The following is a 22639-nucleotide window of genomic DNA, read 5'->3' on the forward strand; positions in this document are numbered from 1 at the left end:
CAGTATTTCCTAAATAACCAGTACGTGGGAGAATAATGAGTCTCCACCCTAATAATGAGTCTCCACCCTATATCAATATCCGAAGCTCTAATTTCCATGGCACCCAGGACCTGCCTAAGACTTTCTCTCTTCACAAAGTGACTGCAGTGCTTAAGCCGCCCTCTCAGTAATAAAGGAAGTCAGGGATGCCAACGTCACAAAATGACCCATATGGAAATCATCCTGTGTTTGTAGTTAATCATTTCATAGATTGGATACATTTTTGAGAACTGAAACACATTGAAATTGACCAAAAACTGTAAAGATATTTTGCAACTAAAGGAGGAGCTGTACCCATTATCCAAAGTTCTTATCTGCTCTCATCTCAACACTATAAGTGAACTTGTGCACCCGGTCTGCTGTGTTAACGGGGGAAGCACTGAGGGATAATAGATATGGGGCTGAATGGTGGACCCACAGCATCTACGCGTGGCGAGGTCTATGTGTTATCGATTGATTTATGCAGCCCAGGCAATCGTTTTAATCTCACACCACTGATTTCAATGTTGTTGAACACAAGTGAAATTTTATAAGGTTTCGCGACACACTATTCCTGGAGTCCCCGATAGCCCTGTAGGAATATTTGTAGATGCCATTCTGTCATATGCTGCTCGTGAATTCATGAAGGTACTTGAAGTTTTACATGTCCCAGTGCACTGCCCGACACAAGTTCGAAAGTCCTATTGCAATCCGTCAATGTTAAAGGGCAGCAGCGACTAACATGCGAGCAGAGACATGGCCACAAGGCCAGGTGCTTCCTGTCTGTTCAGCAAACAGGAAAACGCGCAGCGAGTGTTCTGAGGCTGCGCAGACAGTGAGCTGCTTCGGGATGACACAAAGTATAACTCAATACCAATTGTTCAGCTTCTCAGGAATCATTTCTTCCTGTATGGCACAAATATGTTTGTGGGCTTCCCTTCTCTCAACGCGGCTCTGTGAAGACATTCACTCAAATTACTGTCAAGTTGATCATGAAAATAAAGTTACATTTGTCCAGCAGATAAGAAATATTTCTGAGCCGCATCGTCCCGCCGAACTCTGTCACTCTAAACTGGGCGGAGGCAGCAAAATCGCTCATAGATGGAATGGTGGCCTCGACAGTATGCTCAAAACTTAATTATGTTCAAATAGAGAATAACAGTCTTTTAACAGAAGCATTTCATCCAAGATTTCCGTACTGAGCTGCTACAGATAAGTAGACATGCATAAATTGGGCTCTCTGTCCTTCGAGAATATTGTTCTCCAAATAGTAAAAACTTCGGAAGTTGTTCTTAGAACAAATAGGAAAAGGCTGATTTTCACTCGGACAAAGATTTATTTTTTATTCCAGATGTTACAGATTTGAACTTCTTGCTTGAGTTGCTGCTGGAGTGAAGTCTATTCACTTTTCCCTTGTGAAGATGTTAAAATCAGGTTGTGAATACATGCTGTATTCGGACTCCACTGGATTCTTGAACTGCCGATCAGACTGGACTTGTCACTGATAGATTTCTTGAGGAACGTGAATGGATCTGACATGCAATTTATGCATTTTCTCCACATCGCACCAATCCATTTCCCCTGGATTTAACCTGAAAATTTTAACCCTTATCCTGTCCACGGCCTTCAACTGTTTCTCGGAAATGGTTCGTTGAAGTAAGCGGTTAAACAGTGCAAAAACAATGTACATAATCCAGTGCAGGCCGAATATGATTTGCAAACATTTTCCACATGCATTTCCTTCACTCGCCTGTGTCTCTGCTGTAAGATATGATGATTCGATGATCCGATGCTGGGTTGGTGACTCGTTTCCTTTTCAAAAATGTAGGCCTCATTAGCTGCACAGGACAAGGAGGTGGATATAACTGTCATTGGTATCTTTTATCAAACGGCAATTGACATTTGACACATCAATTCGGAGCATCAATTAGTCAGACGCGAGGAAACATTATTTTCTGAACACAGCTTTCTCAAAGAATTCATTCCTGGAGCGTTTGGTATTTCAGAAAGTGTTGGAAGGACAGCCCGGTACCGATGGACAAAACTCGGTGAACAGTCAAGTCTGATCGCAGTAACCGACAGTCGGGACGATGCTGCGCTCCTTCCTGACTCTAATTACATTGCAGCTTCTCAACTGTGAGTTATTATTGATTGAAAGTATCCCGATGTCTATTGAGAATTCCCGAACATAAAATTTTAACAAATATATAGATACATTGAGCTTTCGTAATAAAAATGTTGGTGACCTATGTAAGGGAAAGTTGATAATTTGAATAATAATTGTCATCTGGAGGTAATGGGATATTAATGTACATCAATTTAACAATGAGAGGAGGCGAGTTCAGTGTCTGAAAAGCTGGAGGATGAAGAAGTGCTCAGCACATTGAAAACCTGCTTGCTTCTGCGTTTGAAGTATTGTAACGCACAAAGGAGCCAAGAACAGGCTAGTGGGGTTAGACTGAATTGATTTTATTCCACCCGGCACAGTCCCTTTGGACCGAGGGGCCTAACACCTTTGCCGAGTATTGCTCCGAGTCCACGAGTGTCCAACGAAAAGTGTATTTAATCGCCGTCTACCTTACATTCGTGAGCAGATTAAATTAATTGGAGTTGAGAAGCAAAATGGACTGTCAAATCTAAATCTGGAAAATTATATATTTTTTCCAGCAGTGTTTTGAATTCCCCGCTCTACTTAGGAAGACGGCTCTGATATATTCAAATTCGTCCTTCGTTGTTATGAAGTGCGCATTGAAATTGGAAATTTAAGTTGCAGAACTTTCAGTTGGTGAATAATTTAGATCCCCAGTTTGTTTTTAACGTATTTCCTTCCAAATATATTTAGAATATAGAACATCTGATTAATGCATGTTTTAATTTCTCGGCCGGGACTTAGGGCAACCTGAGATTTAAATACAAAATTGAATGGAAATGCCGCGCTTGCGCATGGACGACATCTTACTGTAAAACCTCTATTCGGACCACTTGATTTGTGCTGGTACAAATTAGAGCAGTCGCTGTTAGAATCTGCTGAAAAGGAGTTTGAGTGGAAGCCAACTCACTGCGTTTAAAAATGCAGGAATTTTGGCGAGGACCGTCCAGACATATTTCTCTTGATATTTCTCAGTATATTTTCCGTCTGAACCCCGTGTAGAGAGAAAACAAACAAATCATTTAAAATAGCTGCCTCCGCCTCAGACTGTTGGGCTAGGTCTGTGAATAATGCATTTCAACACATTGACTTGAATCGCAATTAATAATGTCATTTATTAATTTCATTAATATGAAGAAAAAACGCATCTTATGTTGATAATGTAATTTGCTAAATATGCGTGATTTGCTTTCTGACGTTTGCTGCTCAATTGCCTCATATCTCCTACCCGTATTTTACCAGAATGTGTTAAATTAATATTTCTATGCAGAGATTTTTTCACGTTCCAATTATTTTTCATTCTCAAAACTATTCCACGCTTTCATTTTCTCTCTGTCTCATGCCGTTTTCTGTGGGAGATCGAGACCTGATCTTTCATCTCCTTCCACAGGCCCACTAGTTTTGTTGAGATTTCAGCCGTTGACTTGGTTCAGTTTCCCTTGGTTCCCAACGTGCCTCTTCTGTTATATTTATTCTTCCCAATGTCACTGCAAATGCTGTTTTACTGATAGGAAAACGCTCCATTACTGTTATCAAACACTTCACGCAGTAAAGAACATACAGTCCGCGAAATAAATTTTAAAAAATACTGATTGGACTTTGCAGTTGCTTATAAGAACATGCTTTGTAAAAGAAAGAAGAACACATTTTATATTGTTTTACCATTAATCCTGTGCTCAAGAGACTCACCTCATTAAACATTGATTTTTTTTGTTGCTACTGAATCGCTAGTTGGGGTTTTATGAAGTGAATGTTGAAATGGTTTACTTAACTTGTAGAATCTTATCATAATACATTTTGCGCAAAGTTACATTTTCAGTTCATTAGTTTTCAAAAACATCAGCAAATGAATAAGAAACTTAGATTTACCACGGAATCCAACTCAGATACGGCAGGTAGGATTAAATATTCTACTGGGTCTGCTGGACAGACGGAATTGAAATTCTAGTTAAACAGCGCAGTCTGGGTGTAGACCGTCGCCACAGGTGGAATAGCATACATTGCAGAATGGAATCTAAGTCAATGAACTGCTTGTGGAATAACAGTAAAAGTTATAATTACTGCCGATGGAATGCGTGCACACATTTGGGATTGATGCTTCTCAGCGGAAGAGCTGTCTGCTCGTCGTGTGGTTCAGTGAGCTGCCTTTTGTTAAACAGATTATTTTGAGTTGGAGAAGTGGACACGGCTGTAAATAGTGAAAAGTTAAATAGTAAATCGAGGTGGGACCAACATTGCTTTAACCGGTTTATTGAGCAATATACTTGATATCAGTGGTACTAGTGAAATAATAGGGAAGTGAAAAATCTGACTTCTTCCGCGAATTTGCTGCATGGGCATTTCTGATTCCTCTTGGGGACAATGAACTTCAGAAATCACAACAAAGCTTCCTAACCAAACATTAACATCAGTATTCTGTACCAGTCACTGGATATTTGTCAACCTCTTCCCAGATACTCTCAATATCCATTAAGCACTCTGTTGCATTTAATGAGATGTGAAAACCTGTTACTCATTCTAGATTGTAGAGATGTGAAAACCTGTTACTGATTCTAGATTGCAGGGAAGCAAAAGCTGTAGAGAAGGAGTATACTGTGGAGGGATTGTCTACAGAGTCTCTGTGGGTGGAAGTTCGGAGTGGGAAGGGGTCGATCACTTTGCTGGGAGTTTTCTATAGGCCGCCCAATTGTAACTGGGAGGTGGAGGAGCAGATAGGGAAACAGATCCTGGAGGGTTGCAATAATAGCAGAGTTGTTGTGATGGGAAACTTTAATTTCCCAAACATAGATTGGAATATCCCTAGGGTAAGGGGATTGGATGGGGCGGAGTTGGTTAGGTGTGTTCAGGAGGGTTTCCTGACACAGCATGTGGACAAGCCTACAAGAGGAGAGGTTTTACTTGATCTGATACTGACCAATGAACCTGGAGAGGTGTCAGATCTCTCAGTGGGAGAGCATCTTGGGGATAGCGATCATAACTCTATCTCCTTTATGCTTGCATTCGAAAAAGAGAGGATCAGGCAAGCTAGGAAAGCATTTATATGGAGTAAGGGGAAATATGAAGGCAGAAGGCAGCAAATTAGAGGAGTAAATTGGAAGGAGATATTCTTGGGGAAATGTACTGAAGAGAGGTGGCAGTTTTTCAAGGAATGTCTGTCTCGAGTTCTACAGGACAACGTTCCGAGCAGACAGGGAGGAATTGGTAGGTTAAAGGAACCGTGGTGCAGAAAGCTGTGCGGGACCGAGTCGAGAAGAAAAGGAAAGCGTCCAAAATGTTCCGAGAGCTTGGCGAAGATAGGGATCTAGATGAGTATACAGCTTGTAGGAAGGGACTAAAGAAGGAAATTAGGAGAGCCAGAAAGTCACGAGAAGGCCATGGCAGGTAGGATTAAGGAAAACCCTAAGGCGATCTATAAATATGTGAAGAGTAAAAGGATGAGATGTGAAGGAATAGGGCCTATAAAAGGTGAAGGCGGGAAAGTCTGTACAGAACCAGTAGAAATGGCAGAGGTGCTTAATGAGTATCTTCCCTCGGTTTTCACAGAGGAGTAGGACCTGGGTGGATTTACTGCGGGCTCAGTTCTGGTCGCCTCATTACAGGAAGGATGTGGAAAAGATTGAAAGGGTGTAGAGGAGATTTACAAGGATGTTGCCTGGATTGAGTGGCATGCCTTATGAGGGTAGGCTGAGGGAGCTCGGTTTTTTCTCCTTGGAGAGACGTAGGATGAGAGGAGACCTAACAGAGGTATATAAGATGTTGAGAGGCATAGATCGGGTGGACTCTCAGAGGCTTTTTCCCAGGGTGGAAATGGCTGCTCCGAGAGGACACAGGTTTAAGGTGCTGGGGGGTAGGTACAGGGGAAATTTTAGGGGGAAGTTTTTCACACAGAGGGTGGTGGGTGAGTGGAATCGGCTGTCGTCGGTGGTGGTGGAGGCAAATTCAATAGGGTTTTTTAAGAGACTCCTGGATGAGTACATGGGACTTAATAGGATGGAGGGTTATTTGTAGGCCTCAAATGTAGGGATATTTTCGGCACAACTTGTGTGGCTGAAGGGCCTGTTTTGTGCTGTAGTTTTTCTATTTTTCTATGTTTCTATTGGCGAATTCCACTGTTTCCTTGTAAAATGTTTTGAACGATTTTGTACAGTTGGCTTCGGCCTCCAGACCTCAGAAATATATCACCTTCTCTCGCAAAGATTGGACACGTGCATGCTTATATTCTAAATGCGATTTCTTCTCTCCAGGCAAGAGTTAATTTGGTATGGCCATACGTTTGGAAATTATGGTTCCACCAGCGACTCATAATCTGTCTATTATGCTGTGAGCTAAATGGTACCAGAGTTTAACGGTGGTTTTCAACAACAAATACAATGTTACGTAATTAATTCCACACGTAAAGCTGATATTTATTTGTTATGTGTTAGGTCCCATAGGTTAACACGTCGATCGACTCAGTCATGAGGAGATATATTTGTTCCCTGACTGTTTTGTACCAATGGCGTTTTATGATCTTAAATGGGCCTACATTTTACAGTACCAAACTTTCCATGTCTCTGTATCTCTTTCAAACAAAGTTAACATCCCACATTCCGACACGGCTTTTGCACTCTTATTATTATACTATTTTTTGTGAGGGCAGTGTCCCTGACAATGCAGCATTTGTTGCCTGTCCCCAGATGTATTCAGGAATATGTCTCTGAGCCTTTTTTTCCCTGACTGGCTGCAGTATATGATACACTGATGCAAGCATAGTGGCGTTACGGATTGAGCTCACAAGAGAATGAAGCAACCCCAATATAGTCCCAACTCAGCATGGTGTCCGACTTAGAAGGGAATGCGAAATTCAAGGTACCGCTGTATGTCTGTCCTTGTGCTTTTAGGTGGTAGAGATTGCGGTTTTAGAATGAACTGTGGAATGGGTTTTGGTCATTTGCTGCTGTGTATCATCTACACGGTACACAGATAATTCAGGTGATGGCTGGCATGTCCAGAAAATCAGGCGGCTTGTATGGTGGCCAGCAACTTCTACTTTATTGCTTGTTAATGTCATTAGTGACCTGATGCAGGAGGAAAGGGGGAACAGGCTCAAGGTGAGAGGGGGAAAGTTTGAGATGTGTGTGGGAAGTTCTTCACAGAGAGTAGTGGGTGCCTGGGACGTGCTGCCAGAGGAGGTGGTGGAAGTAGGCATATTCGCAACATTTAAGAGGCATCTGGATGGGTACATGAACAGGCAAGAAATACAAAGATATGGACGGAGTGAGGGCAGCAGGTTTTTTTTTAGTTCGATCATCCTAATCGACATGAAGGACCGAAGTACCTGTGCTGTACTTTTCTTTGTTCTTTGATCTTGAAATGGGTCAAAGATTCAGTGGGAGAATAACTGAAAGCTGAAAAGTGGAGTTAGACACGGATAGAAAGACGGAATGGATGAAGAGGGTCCAGAGATTCTAGTTGGACCATCGAGAGTTTGAAAAATTTGAGTAAATATTGAAATGTTTTCCCACAATTCTGGCAACGAGGAGCAAATAAGTGAAAGGTGTTTGATATTGTCTATTGATAGTGAAGAGTTAAGAAGGATGACTGAGTATTGTCTGCATTGGAAATAAATGACGCACTCTCCGTATTGTGGACGGCGGTGCAGAGATATTCGAGTAACTTTATCATTGTTACTCTGGGTATCAAGTCATACATTTCATCAACCCAACTGGAGACAAGAATCACTGTCCTGTTGATTCTATTATGTAAACTGGGGACTCAAATGGATTGGGAGATTTAACTGACACAAAATCTCCCAGTTTGGGAATACGGTAACACGTGGTTAAAAGATTTTTTAAAAGATGGAATGAGACCAGGATATTCATAGGCCATAATATCACGGGTGTGGTAATTTGAATAAAACTTTTTAACATCAAGTCCTTGCAAATCATATCATGAAGAAATAACACAGATCCTCGGTGTTGACATTGTGATGTATGGTTTTGACAGTTTCATTCATCTCGTGTTGCAGCGAAGATTAATTTTCAAAATTTCATTTCAGGCAGACCAGGGAACAGTCAGGCTGATCCATCAGGTAATCGCCCTGCAAGTTCATATCTGACATTTTACTGCACTAATCCATCCAACTGAATGTTAAATCCTGAGACAATTTCAGTGTCTTTGTGTTCAATGTTTCCATTCTGGGTCTGCCTGTCAGTTGTGAAGGAAAATGGTCTTGCAATGCTTTTCTGACAATCTTTAATTGCTGCACCCCGATTCAGTACGACATTAAATTAGGTCCCTGAGGAGCAGGGTGAGAAGCAACGCGGCCCCGCTACCGTTTGGAGATAATTTTTCACTTCCCGAGTTACCAGCCAGCGCTGACATGCAGCGCAATTGCTATTGCCCCTCCCCCCACCGACATATTAGGGTTCCGCCGAAAACCCGCCGCATCTTTCCGCCCCTGGAAGGGCTGGAGACTACCTGACTGTCTAATTCAGCTCGGTGCAGCAGGGCGGCCCTGTTTCGACAGTGATGGCAACATCGAATCGATACTAGGATTGACATTTCACGATGTTAGTCCAGGCAGTATGATAGACCGTGGAACATGACAGTCCTGACTGGCACTGATTCAATCAATTATGCGCCTATCGACACTCCCGCCTGATGCAGCAGACTGATGCTTCAAATTTCCAACTGAATCACGGATTGTTCCCACTGTCTATTTATATTCCCGCTTCCACTTGCAATCTCGAATATTCTGTCAGGGTTTGTTGAGGTTCTGGACACACTCGATGTTTCAAATTATTCCGATCGGACCTGCCGTATCAGCCGGCCAATAACTGTTGGTTTATTTCTGTATTTTACAGAGGCGGTGAAGCTGAGACTGGTGAATGGGCAGAGTCGGTGCGCTGGGAGAGTGGAGATTCACTACAAGGGACAGTGGGGGACCGTGGATCATGATCTCTGGGACGAGCCGGACGCCGGTGTTGTGTGTGGGGAGCTGGGCTGCGGGACCGCGCTCTCTGCACTGGGCGGGGCTCACTTTGGGAAAGGATCCGGACCCATTGTGACGTCAGATGTTGAGTGCAAAGGGAGCGAGACCGCTCTGCGGGACTGTGACTCTGGGACATGGCGTCACTATGGCTTTTCGCACTCCAGTGATGCCGGTGTGATTTGCTCAGGTAAAAAAAAACAAATCTGTCCATCATCTACAGCCTGCTCTCCGGGAAGGGGCGGATAAAGTTTTCTGAGACTGTACGCAGTCGTAAAGAGAGTGGTCAATAATTTCAATATTCTGAAAATAGAAGTGTTCTTACATTGACACCAGGATTTAAGTTTATAATAAAGTAACAGCAATGAGAGTGATTAACAATGACCACAACCGTGCACAGGCCAGCTGTGTCCTTGAGCTGAGCGCTTGTTGTTAGCTCTGTTCAGGAGAGGAGCTGTTCGCTCCTGGTTCCTCACTGATCAGTTCCGATCACCATTCAACAAATAATGAAGCATTCCAGGACCACACGGAGCAAATCCTGTTCAACAATCGGGCTTCTGCTGAGCAATCGTTTATATTCATCTGTCCGCAGCGTTTGGGTTATTCTGCTATTTTAACTTAACTCCAAATCGCTCCATTCTTAATGCCTATTTTTTGCATCAGTGTCCAGAAATTGTCCCCTCAGATGAAAATGTGGTCCGAACCCCAGAGAAAGGGTCGGAGGCATCCCGATCCCCCAACCCTTCGAGCTCTCCAGCAGCACCCCTCTCCCAGTGCCTCAACCGACACAGCCACACGCCTGGAGACATAGACGGACCTCTCAGCAACTACGTGGGGGAGGGGGGTGGGTGGGGAAGACCTGCGGGAGAGAGGGTGAGGGGGTGGTTGAGGGAAGCCCAGGCATGCTAATATGTCCCGATCTTGCCTGTGCAGAGTCCAAAAGTCGGGCATGCTTTGATCGGCTGGCTGTGCACGTAATTATACTTATGGGGAGTCCGGATCATGCAGCACTCCGTCGCTGACTTAAATCTGGGTGTCTCGGTCCATGTGTTTGACATTTACTGACTATTGATTGTGGAGGCCATAGAGCGCTTCTCCAATCACTGCGGCTACTTTCAGAGCAGCAATCACTGGTCAAACTGAACGTGTTCCAAGAGCGGAGTGAGGATGAGAAGGGTCTGGAGGAGATTCATGCGTGCTGGAAACTTCCCTCTATTCTTCCTTCGCCACAAATTCTGCCACAGCTACTGAATTGTTCCAACATTTTCTGATTTTGTGTGAGAGGGGACTGTCTGGATATCTCCTGCCTCTCCAGGCGTTTTAATAGCTGTCAAGTAAAGCCTCTTCCTCAAATGTTTGATACTATTTGGGAACTTACCTCCCTCTCACACCCCGAATCTGGTGAATACCAACTGTTCCTATATGATTTCCCCTCGTGTTATTTTTTTCGGACGAGTTTACCTTTAGAGTCTGTCAGGGAGAGAAATCAGAAATGTTATTGGGAGAGTGTTCCAATGAATAAATTGTGCTGGATCTATTTCTTCAGTAGGTTGTATTTCAAACAAATATGCGGCAGTCGATACTTTCTCCAGAATAAAGTGAAGGAAGATGAGTTGTTTTAACATTTACAGCTGCTGCAGCTTCAGGCAGATTTCACACAGTGTAAACTGACAGAAGGAGATGTTGTCCAGACTCAGGAACCAGGAGCCTGCGACACTCTCACTGGACTATTTTCCAGAACAGGAGATCCTTGCAAGGGTGCACTTCCCTGAATTGTCGATTCCATTCCAGATATGGACTGAACAAAGTTACTGAAACTTGAAGCAGAAACTCTTCCCTTTCCTATTCTAACCGTCGAAATAGAAATGCTAAATTTCCTGAGGATTTTTGATTACGTTTTGCATCTGGCCTTTACATTTCAGTGACCTGTGTTAATATACCCTCAATAAAGCTCGAGTGCAGTTTGCTAATCACCATTTAGACATTCTGGGATCCATCGTTTCATTTCTGGTTGAAGTCCTTTCAGAACGTTCATTCTCAACACGTTTCAGCGCCAAAAGAAAAAAAAATCAAGATGATCATTTTGGTTTCTATCAGTTAGAAAATCCCTGGGCAAATTAAACCAAATGTCCTTCCATTCCTGCCCGCCTGCTGCGCAGGGGATAGTTCCCATTATCAGGCGGTAGGGGGCAGTTATACCCAGATATTTCGAGATAAGCCAGCAGTCGGTTGGCGAACAGTGTTCCAGATGAATCGCTGTAAGATGATCACGGCTCTTGAAGTGAATGATAGTGGACACATATTGAACTTGAGGAAAAAGCTTTAATTATTAAATTCCTACAATGCAGAAGGAGACCATTCAGCCCATCGAGTCTCACCGACAGGGCATCCAACATCGGCCATACTAAATGTACTTACCTCGCTAGTCCCCCTAACCTGCACATCTTTGGACCCTAAGGGCCAGCTCAGGTGAGCCAGTTTCAGAATCAATCATGACAGAATCTCATTAAGCAGATTTGAATACTTTTATTAATAATTAGTATGAGTCTGATTCGTTGTTGCTCAGCACAGTGGTTTCCCAGAATAGTATCTGGAGCTTTCCCATGCTCCGGCAGATTGAGATCCATAACAATACAACCTCGGGCACAGAGTTGGGCGGCACGGTGGCACAATGATTAGCAACGCTGCCTCTCAGCGCCAGGGACCCGGGTTTGATTCCGGTCTTGGATCACTGTTTGTGTGGAGTTTGCACATTCTCCCCGTGTCTGCGTGGGTTTCCTCCGGATGCTCCGGTTTCCTTCCACAGTCCAAAGATATGCAGGTGTGGTGAATTAGCCAAGCTAATTTGCCCCTTATTGTCGGGGGGACTAGCCAGGGTAAATGCATGGGCTATGGGGATGGGGCTTGGGTGGGATAGTGGTTGGTGCGGACTCGATGGGCTGAATAGCCTCCTTCTGCACTGTATGATTCTTTCAGTGTACCCCGGATTGGGACTGGAATGACGCTAGAGTTGTCTGTGCTGAGCTTCAGTGTGGAGTCGCCTTTTTGGGGAGGGCGCTGGACTTATATGGAGCAATAGATGTGACTGTAAAGACAGCGAGACCGGCCTGACGGACTGCCCCCTTGTTCCAGTAAATCGGTCCCAGTACACCCACAGGAACGATGTCAATGTGATCTGTTCCAGTGAGTGCAGACTTGCCATACATGAAAACTCCCGTATTAATATTTCAGCCAACCAATAACTGGCAATGTTATTTCTCTCTGACATGAACATATCTTAACAGACCGATATGTTCCACTGTCATTTGTTGTAGTTCTGGAATAACATTTCAAAGTACTCGAAATTTATTTGTAAATTAGAAACGTCTCCGATTTTACTGATGTTCTGAAATTAGCAGATAATTATTGCTGATTTAGTGCCTAGGCCAGACATCGATTTCTCTTAAACATTTCATATCGCATTCCCTTTGGAGCTATTAAGTATTCATGTTCTGCCTCCCAAGCCATGAATGACACAGATGTATTGTCACTGGACGAGTAATCCAGAGACCCAGGGCCAGATCTGGGGACCTGGCTTCGAATCTCACCAAGGCAGATGGTGAAATCTGAATTCAATAAACGAACTGGAATTAAAAGCCCATGACACACTTGTCCATTGCCGTGAAAACCAACCTGGTTCACTAATGTCAGTTAGGTCATAAAATCTGTGATCCTTACATGGTCTGGCATGCAAGTATCTGGATGCAGAGCAATGTGGTTGACTCTCAAGTGGCCATTATAGTTCACGGAAGGATGTTTAGGGATGGATAATAAATGCTGGCCCAGTCAGCGGCACCGACCTCTCTTAAATGAATACAGAATAAATGAACATAATCATATTTCAATCATCCTGCAGCGTTCAGAGTAACAGCGTTGCAAATGCACGTTTTACAAACGGCCACGAACAGTTCAAGTGGAAAAATTGTAGAGATGAATATGTTTTCAAAACATGGAGAATGTGCCAATAATCCATACATTCACTGGAATGATGCGATATCTTTTTTTCGAATCACATGTATTTTCTAAATTATCCATTCCGAGATTCTTTCTAATATTTGAAGAGCGTTCAATATTTTCAGCTCAACTGTGTTGCTCTCGAATGTTGTCCAGATAATATCGTTTATAACACGGCATCATAATACAATGCTTATCCAGCTTGTGCACTTTTAATCTACACTGCAGCTTCGCCAAATAATGTCGATTCTTCCAATCTCCCATTAGTTTTTTTTCAGGATGAACTGCCCGCTTTGCGTTGAAGCGCCTTCCTAAAAGTGTCATGTATCACGTTAATTCGTTTTTACGTAATCATTTGTCACTTTTGGGCAATGGATGCAGATATGGATGTAATCCTTTCCATCGTTTACAAAATAAAACAATTTATTTTGACTGCAGTGAACAAATTAATTGGGCCCGTGTTTTTTTAATATCTGAAATAGGAAGCCATGAACCCCGATTGGTTGGTGGAAAGGACAGGTGCTCTGGCCGGGTGGAAGTGCTGCGTGGAGAACACTGGGGGACGCTCTGCGATGTTTACTTTAGATTCGAAGACGCCAGTGTGATCTGTGAGCATCTTCAGTGTGGAGTGGTAGAGAAAATCCCGAGAGGAGCAGCCTTTGGGAAGGGAAATGGCCCAGTGTGGAAGGAGAACTACAGATGCCACGGGAGTGAGTCCCGGTTGTGGGAGTGTCCGGTTTCATCCGTGGAAGAGTTTAACTGCTCACATGAAAATGACGCCAGTGTCATCTGCTCGGGTGAGTCCTCTCAATGCAGACACTCACAGAACAACAAAACTAGGGTGTAGTAAGGAAAAAAGCCATTCGGCCCGCGAGCCTGTGCAGACTTGTTGGCATTGTGCCTCAGCCAGTCACAATCCACGCAAATCCCACAGACCTGTATTATTTTTCCCTTCACATAATTGTTCAATTCTCTGAAAAGTTCTAATTGTCCTTCACCCACTATACACTCGTGCAATTCGTTTCAAACCTAACCACTTGCTGCAGCTGATTGCAATTCGGTCACGATTGGCATTTTGTGAATGATCTTAAATCTGACCCGCTCCCTTCCCAGGACTTTCCCGCTCTCTATACTCCCACCAATGAGAACCGTTTCTCCCATCAAGACTTTTTTTTGGCAGAACCCTCGAGATTTTGAAGTCGCCGTCAAATCTGGAGGTTAAAAAATGCTCACCGAATTCCATTAAGTACTGAGGAGATGGTTCCCCGTGTCCAGACTAGTATGATCCCTTTCTCAGCATCACATCAGACACTATATTGTTCCTGATATAAGCCTATTTATGACACTAATAAATATAGTTCGAACTTATCACAGTGTTGTTTGCGGGTGCTCTGTATGTGCAAACTCGCTGTTGTGATTCTTACATTTCAGAAGTAACTGTAATTCGCAGTGTTCATTGATGACTGTTCAAGGCTTTGGGACATCCTGCGGCTGTGAAAAACTTCGTGGAAAATAAACGCTGTCTCCCTTCCCACCAGGATGATTCAATTCCGATTTTCCGACATCGGATGACGCTGCCATTTCTCTGTGCATACCACCAGTGCGGCATTTGAAAATTTTAATCCTACTCATCACACCACTGTCAATGTCTTTGACATATCTCACGTACAGCAGGTCATAACAGATTCCCCGAAGGAAGCCACATAGTTTCCCATCCACCAGAAAGGAATTGAGATGTGTATATAACTGTTCAGCCCGAAATATTATTACCTGACGAAAGGTCAATTTCATACTCGAGTTGCCCTTTCACTTCATAGACGCTAACTTAGCAGTGAAGCCTCTAACTTGGCCTTTCAGTGTGTTTTTTTTGAAAACCATGTATGCAACAGCACCCTTCCTACCATTATTAACTTTCCCCTTTCCTTTTCTCCGAATATAAAACACCAGCAATGTTTTTAAATATATTTCCCTTAAAAGATGTCCACTGGGTGTTCTTAATAGTTAACATCTTTAAAAATTATTTTTGTGTGTCAAATTATCATTTCGAACAAATAATCCCACAGCCAGAATAACCTCTGTCCTTGTTTTATTGTGTTGCAACATATCCCAGCAGGCCCAGATCAGACTTTCACAGAAGCGTTGCCCATATTGCTGGAAATGAATGTCCAACCACTTGCACCATCTCCTCAGCTGGATAATCATCCATGATATCCTTTTCAAATCACTCACTAACACGTGTTGATGGGATTATTGAGGATGTTTCTACATTAGCAAGGACTTTAGCAAGGCCTTTTACAAGGTAGCAAGGTTGTTGCATGAGGTTAAATCTCACGGGTTCCAGGGTGAGGTAGCTAAATGGATACACAAACTGGAGACCTGTGACCAGCGGTGTAAGAAGTCTCAGAACACCAGGTTAAAGTCCAACAGGTTAAACCTGTTGGACTTTAACCTGTGTTGTGAGACTTCTTACTGTGCTTACCCCAGTCCACCGCCGGCATCTCCACATCATGACCAGCGGTGTGCCTCAGGGATCGGTGCTGGTTCCACTGTTATTTATAATTTATATTAATGATTTGGATGGGAATATAGGAGGCATGGTTAGTAACTTTGCAGATCACACCACGATTGATGGCATAGTCGATAGTGAAGAAGATTATCTCGCATTGCAACGGGATTTTCATCAATTGGACCAGCGGGCTGACAAATGGCAGATGGAGTTTCATTTAGATAAATGTGAGGTGATGCATGTTGGTAGATTGAATCAGAGCAGGACCTACTCAGTTAATGGTAGGGCGTTGGGGAAAGTTACAGAACAAATAAATCTAGGGGTACAGGTTCATAGCTCATTGATAGTGGAGTCACAGGTGGACAGAGTGGGGAAGAAGGCATTCAGCAAACATGGTTTCATTGGTCAAAACATTGAATACAGGAGCAGGGATGTCTTTTTCAAGTTGCACAAGACATTGGTAAGGTCACACTTAGAATACTGTGTACAGTTCTGGTCACCCTATTATAGGAAGGATATTAGTAAACTAGAAAGTTTGCAGAAGAGATTTACTAGAATGCTACCGGGACTTGATGGTTTGAGTTATAAGGAGAAGCCGGATAGACTGGGCTTTTTTTTTTCACACAGAAGGTGGTGAGTGTCTGGAACAAGCTGCCAGAGGAAATATTAGAGGCGGGTACAATTTTGTCTTTTAAAATGCGTTTAGACAGTTACATGGGTAAGATGGGTATAAAGGGATATGGGCCAAATGCGGGCAATTGTGACTAGCTAAGGGGTTTTAAAAAACCGGGCGGCTTGGACAAGATGGGCCGAAGGGCCTGTTTCCATGATGTAAACCTCGATGATTCTTTGACTCTATTTGTCCGCCCACATGCCAGCCCATCCCTGCGTTCCGCAAGTATATATTATCTCTCTGTTAATCAATTTATTTGCTTTGGACACAGAGCAGGAGTGCTGGTTGTTCAGCCTCCCGCCTGACAGTGCGAAACAGTCTCAATGACATGCTTCAACTTTTCACAAACGGAGCTGTCCTGGTGAAATTAATTTGAGTTAATTTGCTGCACTGTAACCACTGGTCTCCATGTCTTTCTTCGCCCAGATGAAAACTGGTCACTGAGATTGATGAATGGGGGAAGTCGGTGTGATGGGCGAGTGGAGATTTACTACAACCACAGCTGGGGCAGAGTGCAGGACAGCCTCTGGGATCTGAATGACGGGAACGTGGCCTGCAGACAGCTGGGCTGCGGCGAAGCCGAAGCCGCCTATAACAGTTCAAAGTACGGAGAGGGTGAAGGGTCTGTGTGGGTGAAAGATGTCCGTTGTGAAGGAAACGAATCGCAACTCCGGACGTGCAGTAAATTCACATTGAATCCGAATCGCAGTGACGGCATCGGCGTAGGGGTTCTGTGCTCAGGTGAATAAACAGGTCACTTTTCCAGAAACATAAAGGGAAACATGTAATCTTGGTCAACTGGGGAATATACTTTACTTCTTCCTCGGGAACACGTAGCTGAGATATTTCACACTGGTGCTTGGATGCAGGACAGGACGCCCCGGAAAGAAAAATCAAACATAATAGTTTGGAATATGATGACAATATCAATTTAATAAAATCATTTAACAACTTTTCAAATCTCCAGGTAACTTCCCTCTGTAAATTGAGACTAACACAACTAAAGACAAATCGGCAATGGGGACGAATGTGCTGATCAGTGGGGTGGGTTTCAACAGCACAACGAAGAGAGAGAGGGGGCCACGTTTAAGAAGGGGATTGCAACCTTGTGTCCCAGTCACTCACATAATGGCTGTTAAATAAGTATGAAGAAAGGATTGCTGCATGAAGCGTCAGATGGGAAGGAAAGCCAAAATCTTAGTTAAAGGTAATTTATTGGTAACAAGTAAGGCTGACATGAACACTGGAATGAAGTTACAGTGAAATTCCCCGAGTCGCCACAGTCCACCGCCTGCTTGGGTCAATGCACGTCTTTCAGAATATGGGCGGAAACCGGAGCAAACCCACGCAGACACGGGGAGAATGTACAAATTCCACACAGACAGTGATCCAAGCCAGGAATCAAACCCAGGTCCCTGGTGTTGCGAACACAGCAGTGCTAACCACTGTCTACCGTGTGGATTGGATCCATGAGCGGTGATTTTCATGATCGCTCGGGGTAGTGGGGCTGGCTATGGCAGAGCGGTGAGCAGGAGTGGAGAGCATCGATATCTCTGAACATGACCATGATATTTTGAAGCCAATTTGTATTGACGGAAGAGAGTCCAATGCAGATCAAATAGCCAGGGCTGGTGGTGCTGTTGGTCAGTATGGGGGCAGGGGTAGGGATTGGGGAGGGAGGGGGTGCGAGTGCGGGTTAATGCGTGCGCTGGTCGCGGCTGGTGAGTTGAAATGTGCACTGTTCGTTTCGAAAAGTTCTGATTGCATTCACGTGTTTTGGAGGGGCGTCCATCAGAGTAGTTTTGAAATCTGCATTCTTGAGATAACAAGGAACTGATGAACCTTTTGGGTGAGTTCGCAAGAAAGGACACTGTCTGAAAGGTCAAGTCGCTGCCAGCCGACTTGCATATTTGCAGTACCTCTGATATGTTCCGATATATATGTGTGAACTGGTGAAGTATCTGATGAAGTTTGCATGGCAAAATGAGGCAGTGAAAAACAAAGAAGCAAATGTCTGCTTAAAACATTCTGTGTGGAACAACTAATTACCACAATTACATAATTGATGATAAAGCAAAACAAGCTGCAATGAGTGGGTCAGATCCAAACCGAAAACGGAAATGTTAATATGTAGAAGATTTGTAAACTCTCCATCATTTATTTTCCCTCCGAACAGAAACTGTTTTTTTCTGGAGCATAGATTATTGTCCCTGTCAACGGCAGTTAAAATGCAGGTTTTAATTGAGCTGGAATTTATACAATAGTTTGAATTTAGCAACGAGATGAATATGTTTAAGAAACATAATATGAAACTTTCATTATTCTATTAGAACACAAGCAGTTAAGGCTCTCTGGCGGTGGAAGCCGATGTGCGGGCCGACTGGAGATTTATCACAATGGGACCTGGGGCTCAGTTTGTGATGATTCCTGGGATCTGACAGACGCTGACGTGGTTTGCAAGCAGCTGGATTGTGGACACGCATTGCGGCTTCCTCTTCATACATCGGCTGGACCTGACGCAGACCCAATTTGGTTGGATGAGCTGGAATGCTCCGGGAGTGAATCATTTCTCTGGGAATGTCCCCATGCATTGTGGGGGAACCACGACTGTAATCATAAAGAAGATGTGAAGATCATGTGCTCTGGTAACTGTCCTAACTTCAGTTACATTAGAACTTTCATACATGAGATATGTTCCTGATATACCTAAGGACGGCGCTTACCCTTCTGTCAAATCCCTCTCTGACTTTTTTTATTCTGGGCGTAATTATTGCTAAAGTATTTCGACAGCCGACTTCTAATGTGTTGCCTTATGTTTCTTTATCCCTCATTTCCTGACATAAATGCATCTTCCACTTAATATCACTGACTATTCTGATCACGAGCCTTAAGTTTCATCAGGTTATGTGTAAAATGTTCCGGATAACGACATTATTTTGCAAAGATATTTGATTTAATCACTTATTTCTCAAGAAGCATGCTGTCACTTTATTCTTCGCATCAAAATTCGCTCCATTCCACTTAGCAGGACGAAAACTAAGTTGTCATTGGCATGTGTATCCTGCCTGGTATTAACATTTTGATACATACTTTGCAGTCCTCTTCAGTATTAACTATACAAACCAGTTTGCTGCCACAAAAGACGTTCATTTTTACTGCCGATTACAAAGTCCCAAGGAGCAGCGACCGCAGCGCCAATCCATGTGAATCTCACACCGGAACTTTTGCTACTTAAGTAACGAGAAACTTTACAAACTTTTTAAATTTACTTTTATACTGAATGCCTAGTTTCCCATTGTCTTTCATGGGCTTTCACTATGGGAACTTTTTGAACCTCTTCTGGTAGTCTGCGCACAGAGCATAAAGCATTGGCCCTCTCACCATTCCGGCAAGGAATCAATCTTCCCCCTCCTTTTTGGGGAGCTGCCCCTTTTACTTTGTCCTGCTTTAATCTGAGTTTGTTTATTTGGTTTGACCTAAAAAGAGGGCAAGCAATCAATCGGGTCCATCATTCAAATATTTCGATTGAAATTCAATGTTGCTTATTCTTGATTATATCTGTATTTCTGTGACCTTTGTGAAATAATTATGGCAAACCGTGAACTCAACTTAGACATATATATATATATACATATATATATATATATATATGTACATATATATACCCACAGTGCACTGTGGATACAGAATTGTTAATTGAACCATGTGGTTATTTATTACTTGCTTGACAGAGCACAAAGAGCTGCGTTTGGTGAAGGGAAAGCATCGCTGTGAGGGCAGAGTGGAAGTGTTCTATAATGGGACCTGGGGAACAGTTTGCTCTGAAAACCTGTATCAAGATGCTGGAACAGTGATCTGTAAACAGTTAGGTTGTGGCACATTCGTTTCCATCGACTATGACGCTCGCTCATTCGGAGAAGGATCCGGACCTATTTGGTTGGATGAGGTCGAGTGCCTTTCACACGAGTCGACCCTTTGGCAATGCCAGGCAGACCCGTGGGGTCAACACAACTGTCATCATCGGGAAGATGCAGGTGTCGTTTGTTCAGGTAACACAATCAATCATTTTGCTTGCAGGTGTGATTTGAAATATTGATGTAGCTCATGGAGTCAGCATGTTTATCTTATCAACAGGGGGAGACACACCGAAGCAAGAGCAGGACAGTGCAAACGGCTGCAAGCGAGAATCAGGTTCTTTCTCAACTTTAATAAAACAGCTACCTGATTGTATTCCTCTCTTGTGCTACATCAAGGTTAATAATTTGTTGATTATCTTTGACAAATTTAGGGCAAAGTTTGCGCTTGGCTGGAGGTAACAACAACTGCTCCGGGAGATTGGAGGCATTGTGTAATAGAGCCTGGGGCACGGTTTGTGATGATTCTTGGGATATGAACGATGCCAGTGTTGTCTGCAGACAGCTGGGCTGTGGCTCTGCTCTCGAGGCCACAGGAGGGGCCGCTTTTGGGCAGGGTAACGGTCCTGTCTGGCTGGATGAGGTGAAGTGCACCGGAAGCGAAGCCTTTCTGTTTGACTGCCCTTCTTCGTCATTAGCTCAAGCTGACTGTGATCACAAGGAAGATGCCAGTGTGATTTGCTCCGGTAAGTGTTCCACTGATCGGTTCCGTTTGGGACTGTGCGACGTTGTCCGACCCATTTTTGATGAATATAATCCATGTTTTCAGATGTCTTTCTGACCAACAATGCAAATAATTGTGCTCTTTTTACCATGTCTTCATCAGGTCCGGAATTATCTCCGACTTCTCCGTCCACACCTTCAGGTATATCTCTGTAATAAATATCAATCACTATTCCAACTAATTTTACATTGGGATAAATAATTGTCACACATTGGCATTGCCTTAATTTTGTCAATTTCTAACGACATTCTGAGTGTTTGCTGATCATATAAGTATTTAAAAACATTGTGGACATTTTATCTCACAAAACTTCCTTGAATCTTTCATCAAGGACATGAAGATGAAAGCGCCTCCATCCCTCTGGTGATCTGCATCTCACTCGGTGTCCTGTTAATCTGTGAGTTAATCGCCCTTTTGGCAGTAATGCAGAGGAGATCATCAATAAATGGTAAGGCTCGAATCATATCCCTGAACCCACGCTGAGTCATGGATGTTGCTTCATACATCAGAGGGGATTCTCTGCCGTTTTGCAAAGAATGACTTGGGTACAATTCAGAAACAACTTAACTGAGTATTGGCCAGCAAGTTATTTCAAGCCACATGAGAAACAGTAAAATATTACATATAAATGAGGGAGTTATCTACATTCATATTCCTCCTCCACCCACCAGTCCATGAGACATGGAATGGGATTTATTTTTGTTGCAATACATTAAAACGTTGATTGCAAGAAATTGAACTCTGATGGCCGGCACTCTCTGGTATTAAAGGCGATGGCAGCAGAGATAGTGGGTGCATTAGTTATGATATTCCAATTTTTCATAGATTCTGGAAAGATACCAGTGGATTGGACACACGCTGATCTGACACCCTTATTCACAAAAGGAGAGACGCAAAAAGTCGCAAACTGTAGACCACTTATTTTGACCTTTGTGGTGGGAAGTTGTTGCAGTCAGTCATTAAGCAGGAGATAACTGATCAATGGAAAACAAAGCGGAATTCACCAGGGTCAGCTCGATTTTATGAAGGGCAAGTTGTGTTTGACAAACTTGCTACAGTTTTTTGAGGATTTAAACAGAGAGATGGATGATGGGAATCACGTGGATGTGGCATATCTGGATTATAGAAGGCATTGGACAAGAGTGTTAGATCCCAGGGGTTGGGCACAGAACATTGGCTTAGATAGAGGATTGATTGAGTGAGAGAAAGCATAGGGTCGGGATAAATGGGTCCTTCTCTGGAGTGAAATTGACTGTAACACGACGGATGACGCAGTTTTCAGTTTTCATCTGTTTACAACCGATATAACTGACCTGCGATTAGGGCCAGAGTGCAACATACCAAGATTCGCGGAGGATCCGAAGATGAGTGGGAAAGCAGGCTCTGTTCAGATTATAGAGGTTACAGTTGGATATTGACAGGCTAGGAGAATGGGCCAGAATGTGACAAATGGAGGTTAATGTTGATACGTGTATGGTCATCCATTTTCACGACAAAACATTAAAAGGGTAAATTATTATTTATATGGGAAGCGCATTCAAAGTCTGTCAGTGCAGAGGGATCTGGGTGTCCTTGTGCATGAATGACAGAACATGAATTTGCAGGTGCAGCATTTCATAAGAAAGGCAAATTGAATATTGGAATTTATTACAAAAGGACCCGGTTTTAAATGTAAAGAAATGTTGTTAACAC

The 22639-nt window shown here is 43.3% G+C and overlaps 1 protein-coding gene across 1 annotated transcript in view; it reads left to right on the forward strand.

Moving 5' to 3' along the window:
• Window positions 1-22161, forward strand: part of LOC144484612 (scavenger receptor cysteine-rich domain-containing protein DMBT1-like) — a 42398-nt gene extending 20237 nt beyond the window's left edge. Inside the window, exons 2-12 of the mRNA XM_078203086.1 lie at window positions 8175-8237; window positions 9013-9327; window positions 9730-9981; window positions 13613-13927; window positions 16736-17050; window positions 18640-18954; window positions 20041-20358; window positions 20444-20500; window positions 20598-20909; window positions 21050-21088; window positions 21279-22161. Coding sequence (XP_078059212.1) covers window positions 8175-8237; window positions 9013-9327; window positions 9730-9981; window positions 13613-13927; window positions 16736-17050; window positions 18640-18954; window positions 20041-20358; window positions 20444-20500; window positions 20598-20909; window positions 21050-21088; window positions 21279-21430 — 2453 coding nt within the window. The 3' untranslated portion in view covers window positions 21431-22161. The remainder of the gene's footprint in view (window positions 1-8174; window positions 8238-9012; window positions 9328-9729; window positions 9982-13612; window positions 13928-16735; window positions 17051-18639; window positions 18955-20040; window positions 20359-20443; window positions 20501-20597; window positions 20910-21049; window positions 21089-21278) is intronic.
• The last annotated feature ends 478 nt before the right edge of the window (window positions 22162-22639 follow it).

This window comes from Mustelus asterias, unplaced genomic scaffold (assembly GCF_964213995.1).
Source record: "Mustelus asterias unplaced genomic scaffold, sMusAst1.hap1.1 HAP1_SCAFFOLD_120, whole genome shotgun sequence".
NCBI classification, from domain to species: Eukaryota; Metazoa; Chordata; class Chondrichthyes; order Carcharhiniformes; family Triakidae; genus Mustelus; species Mustelus asterias.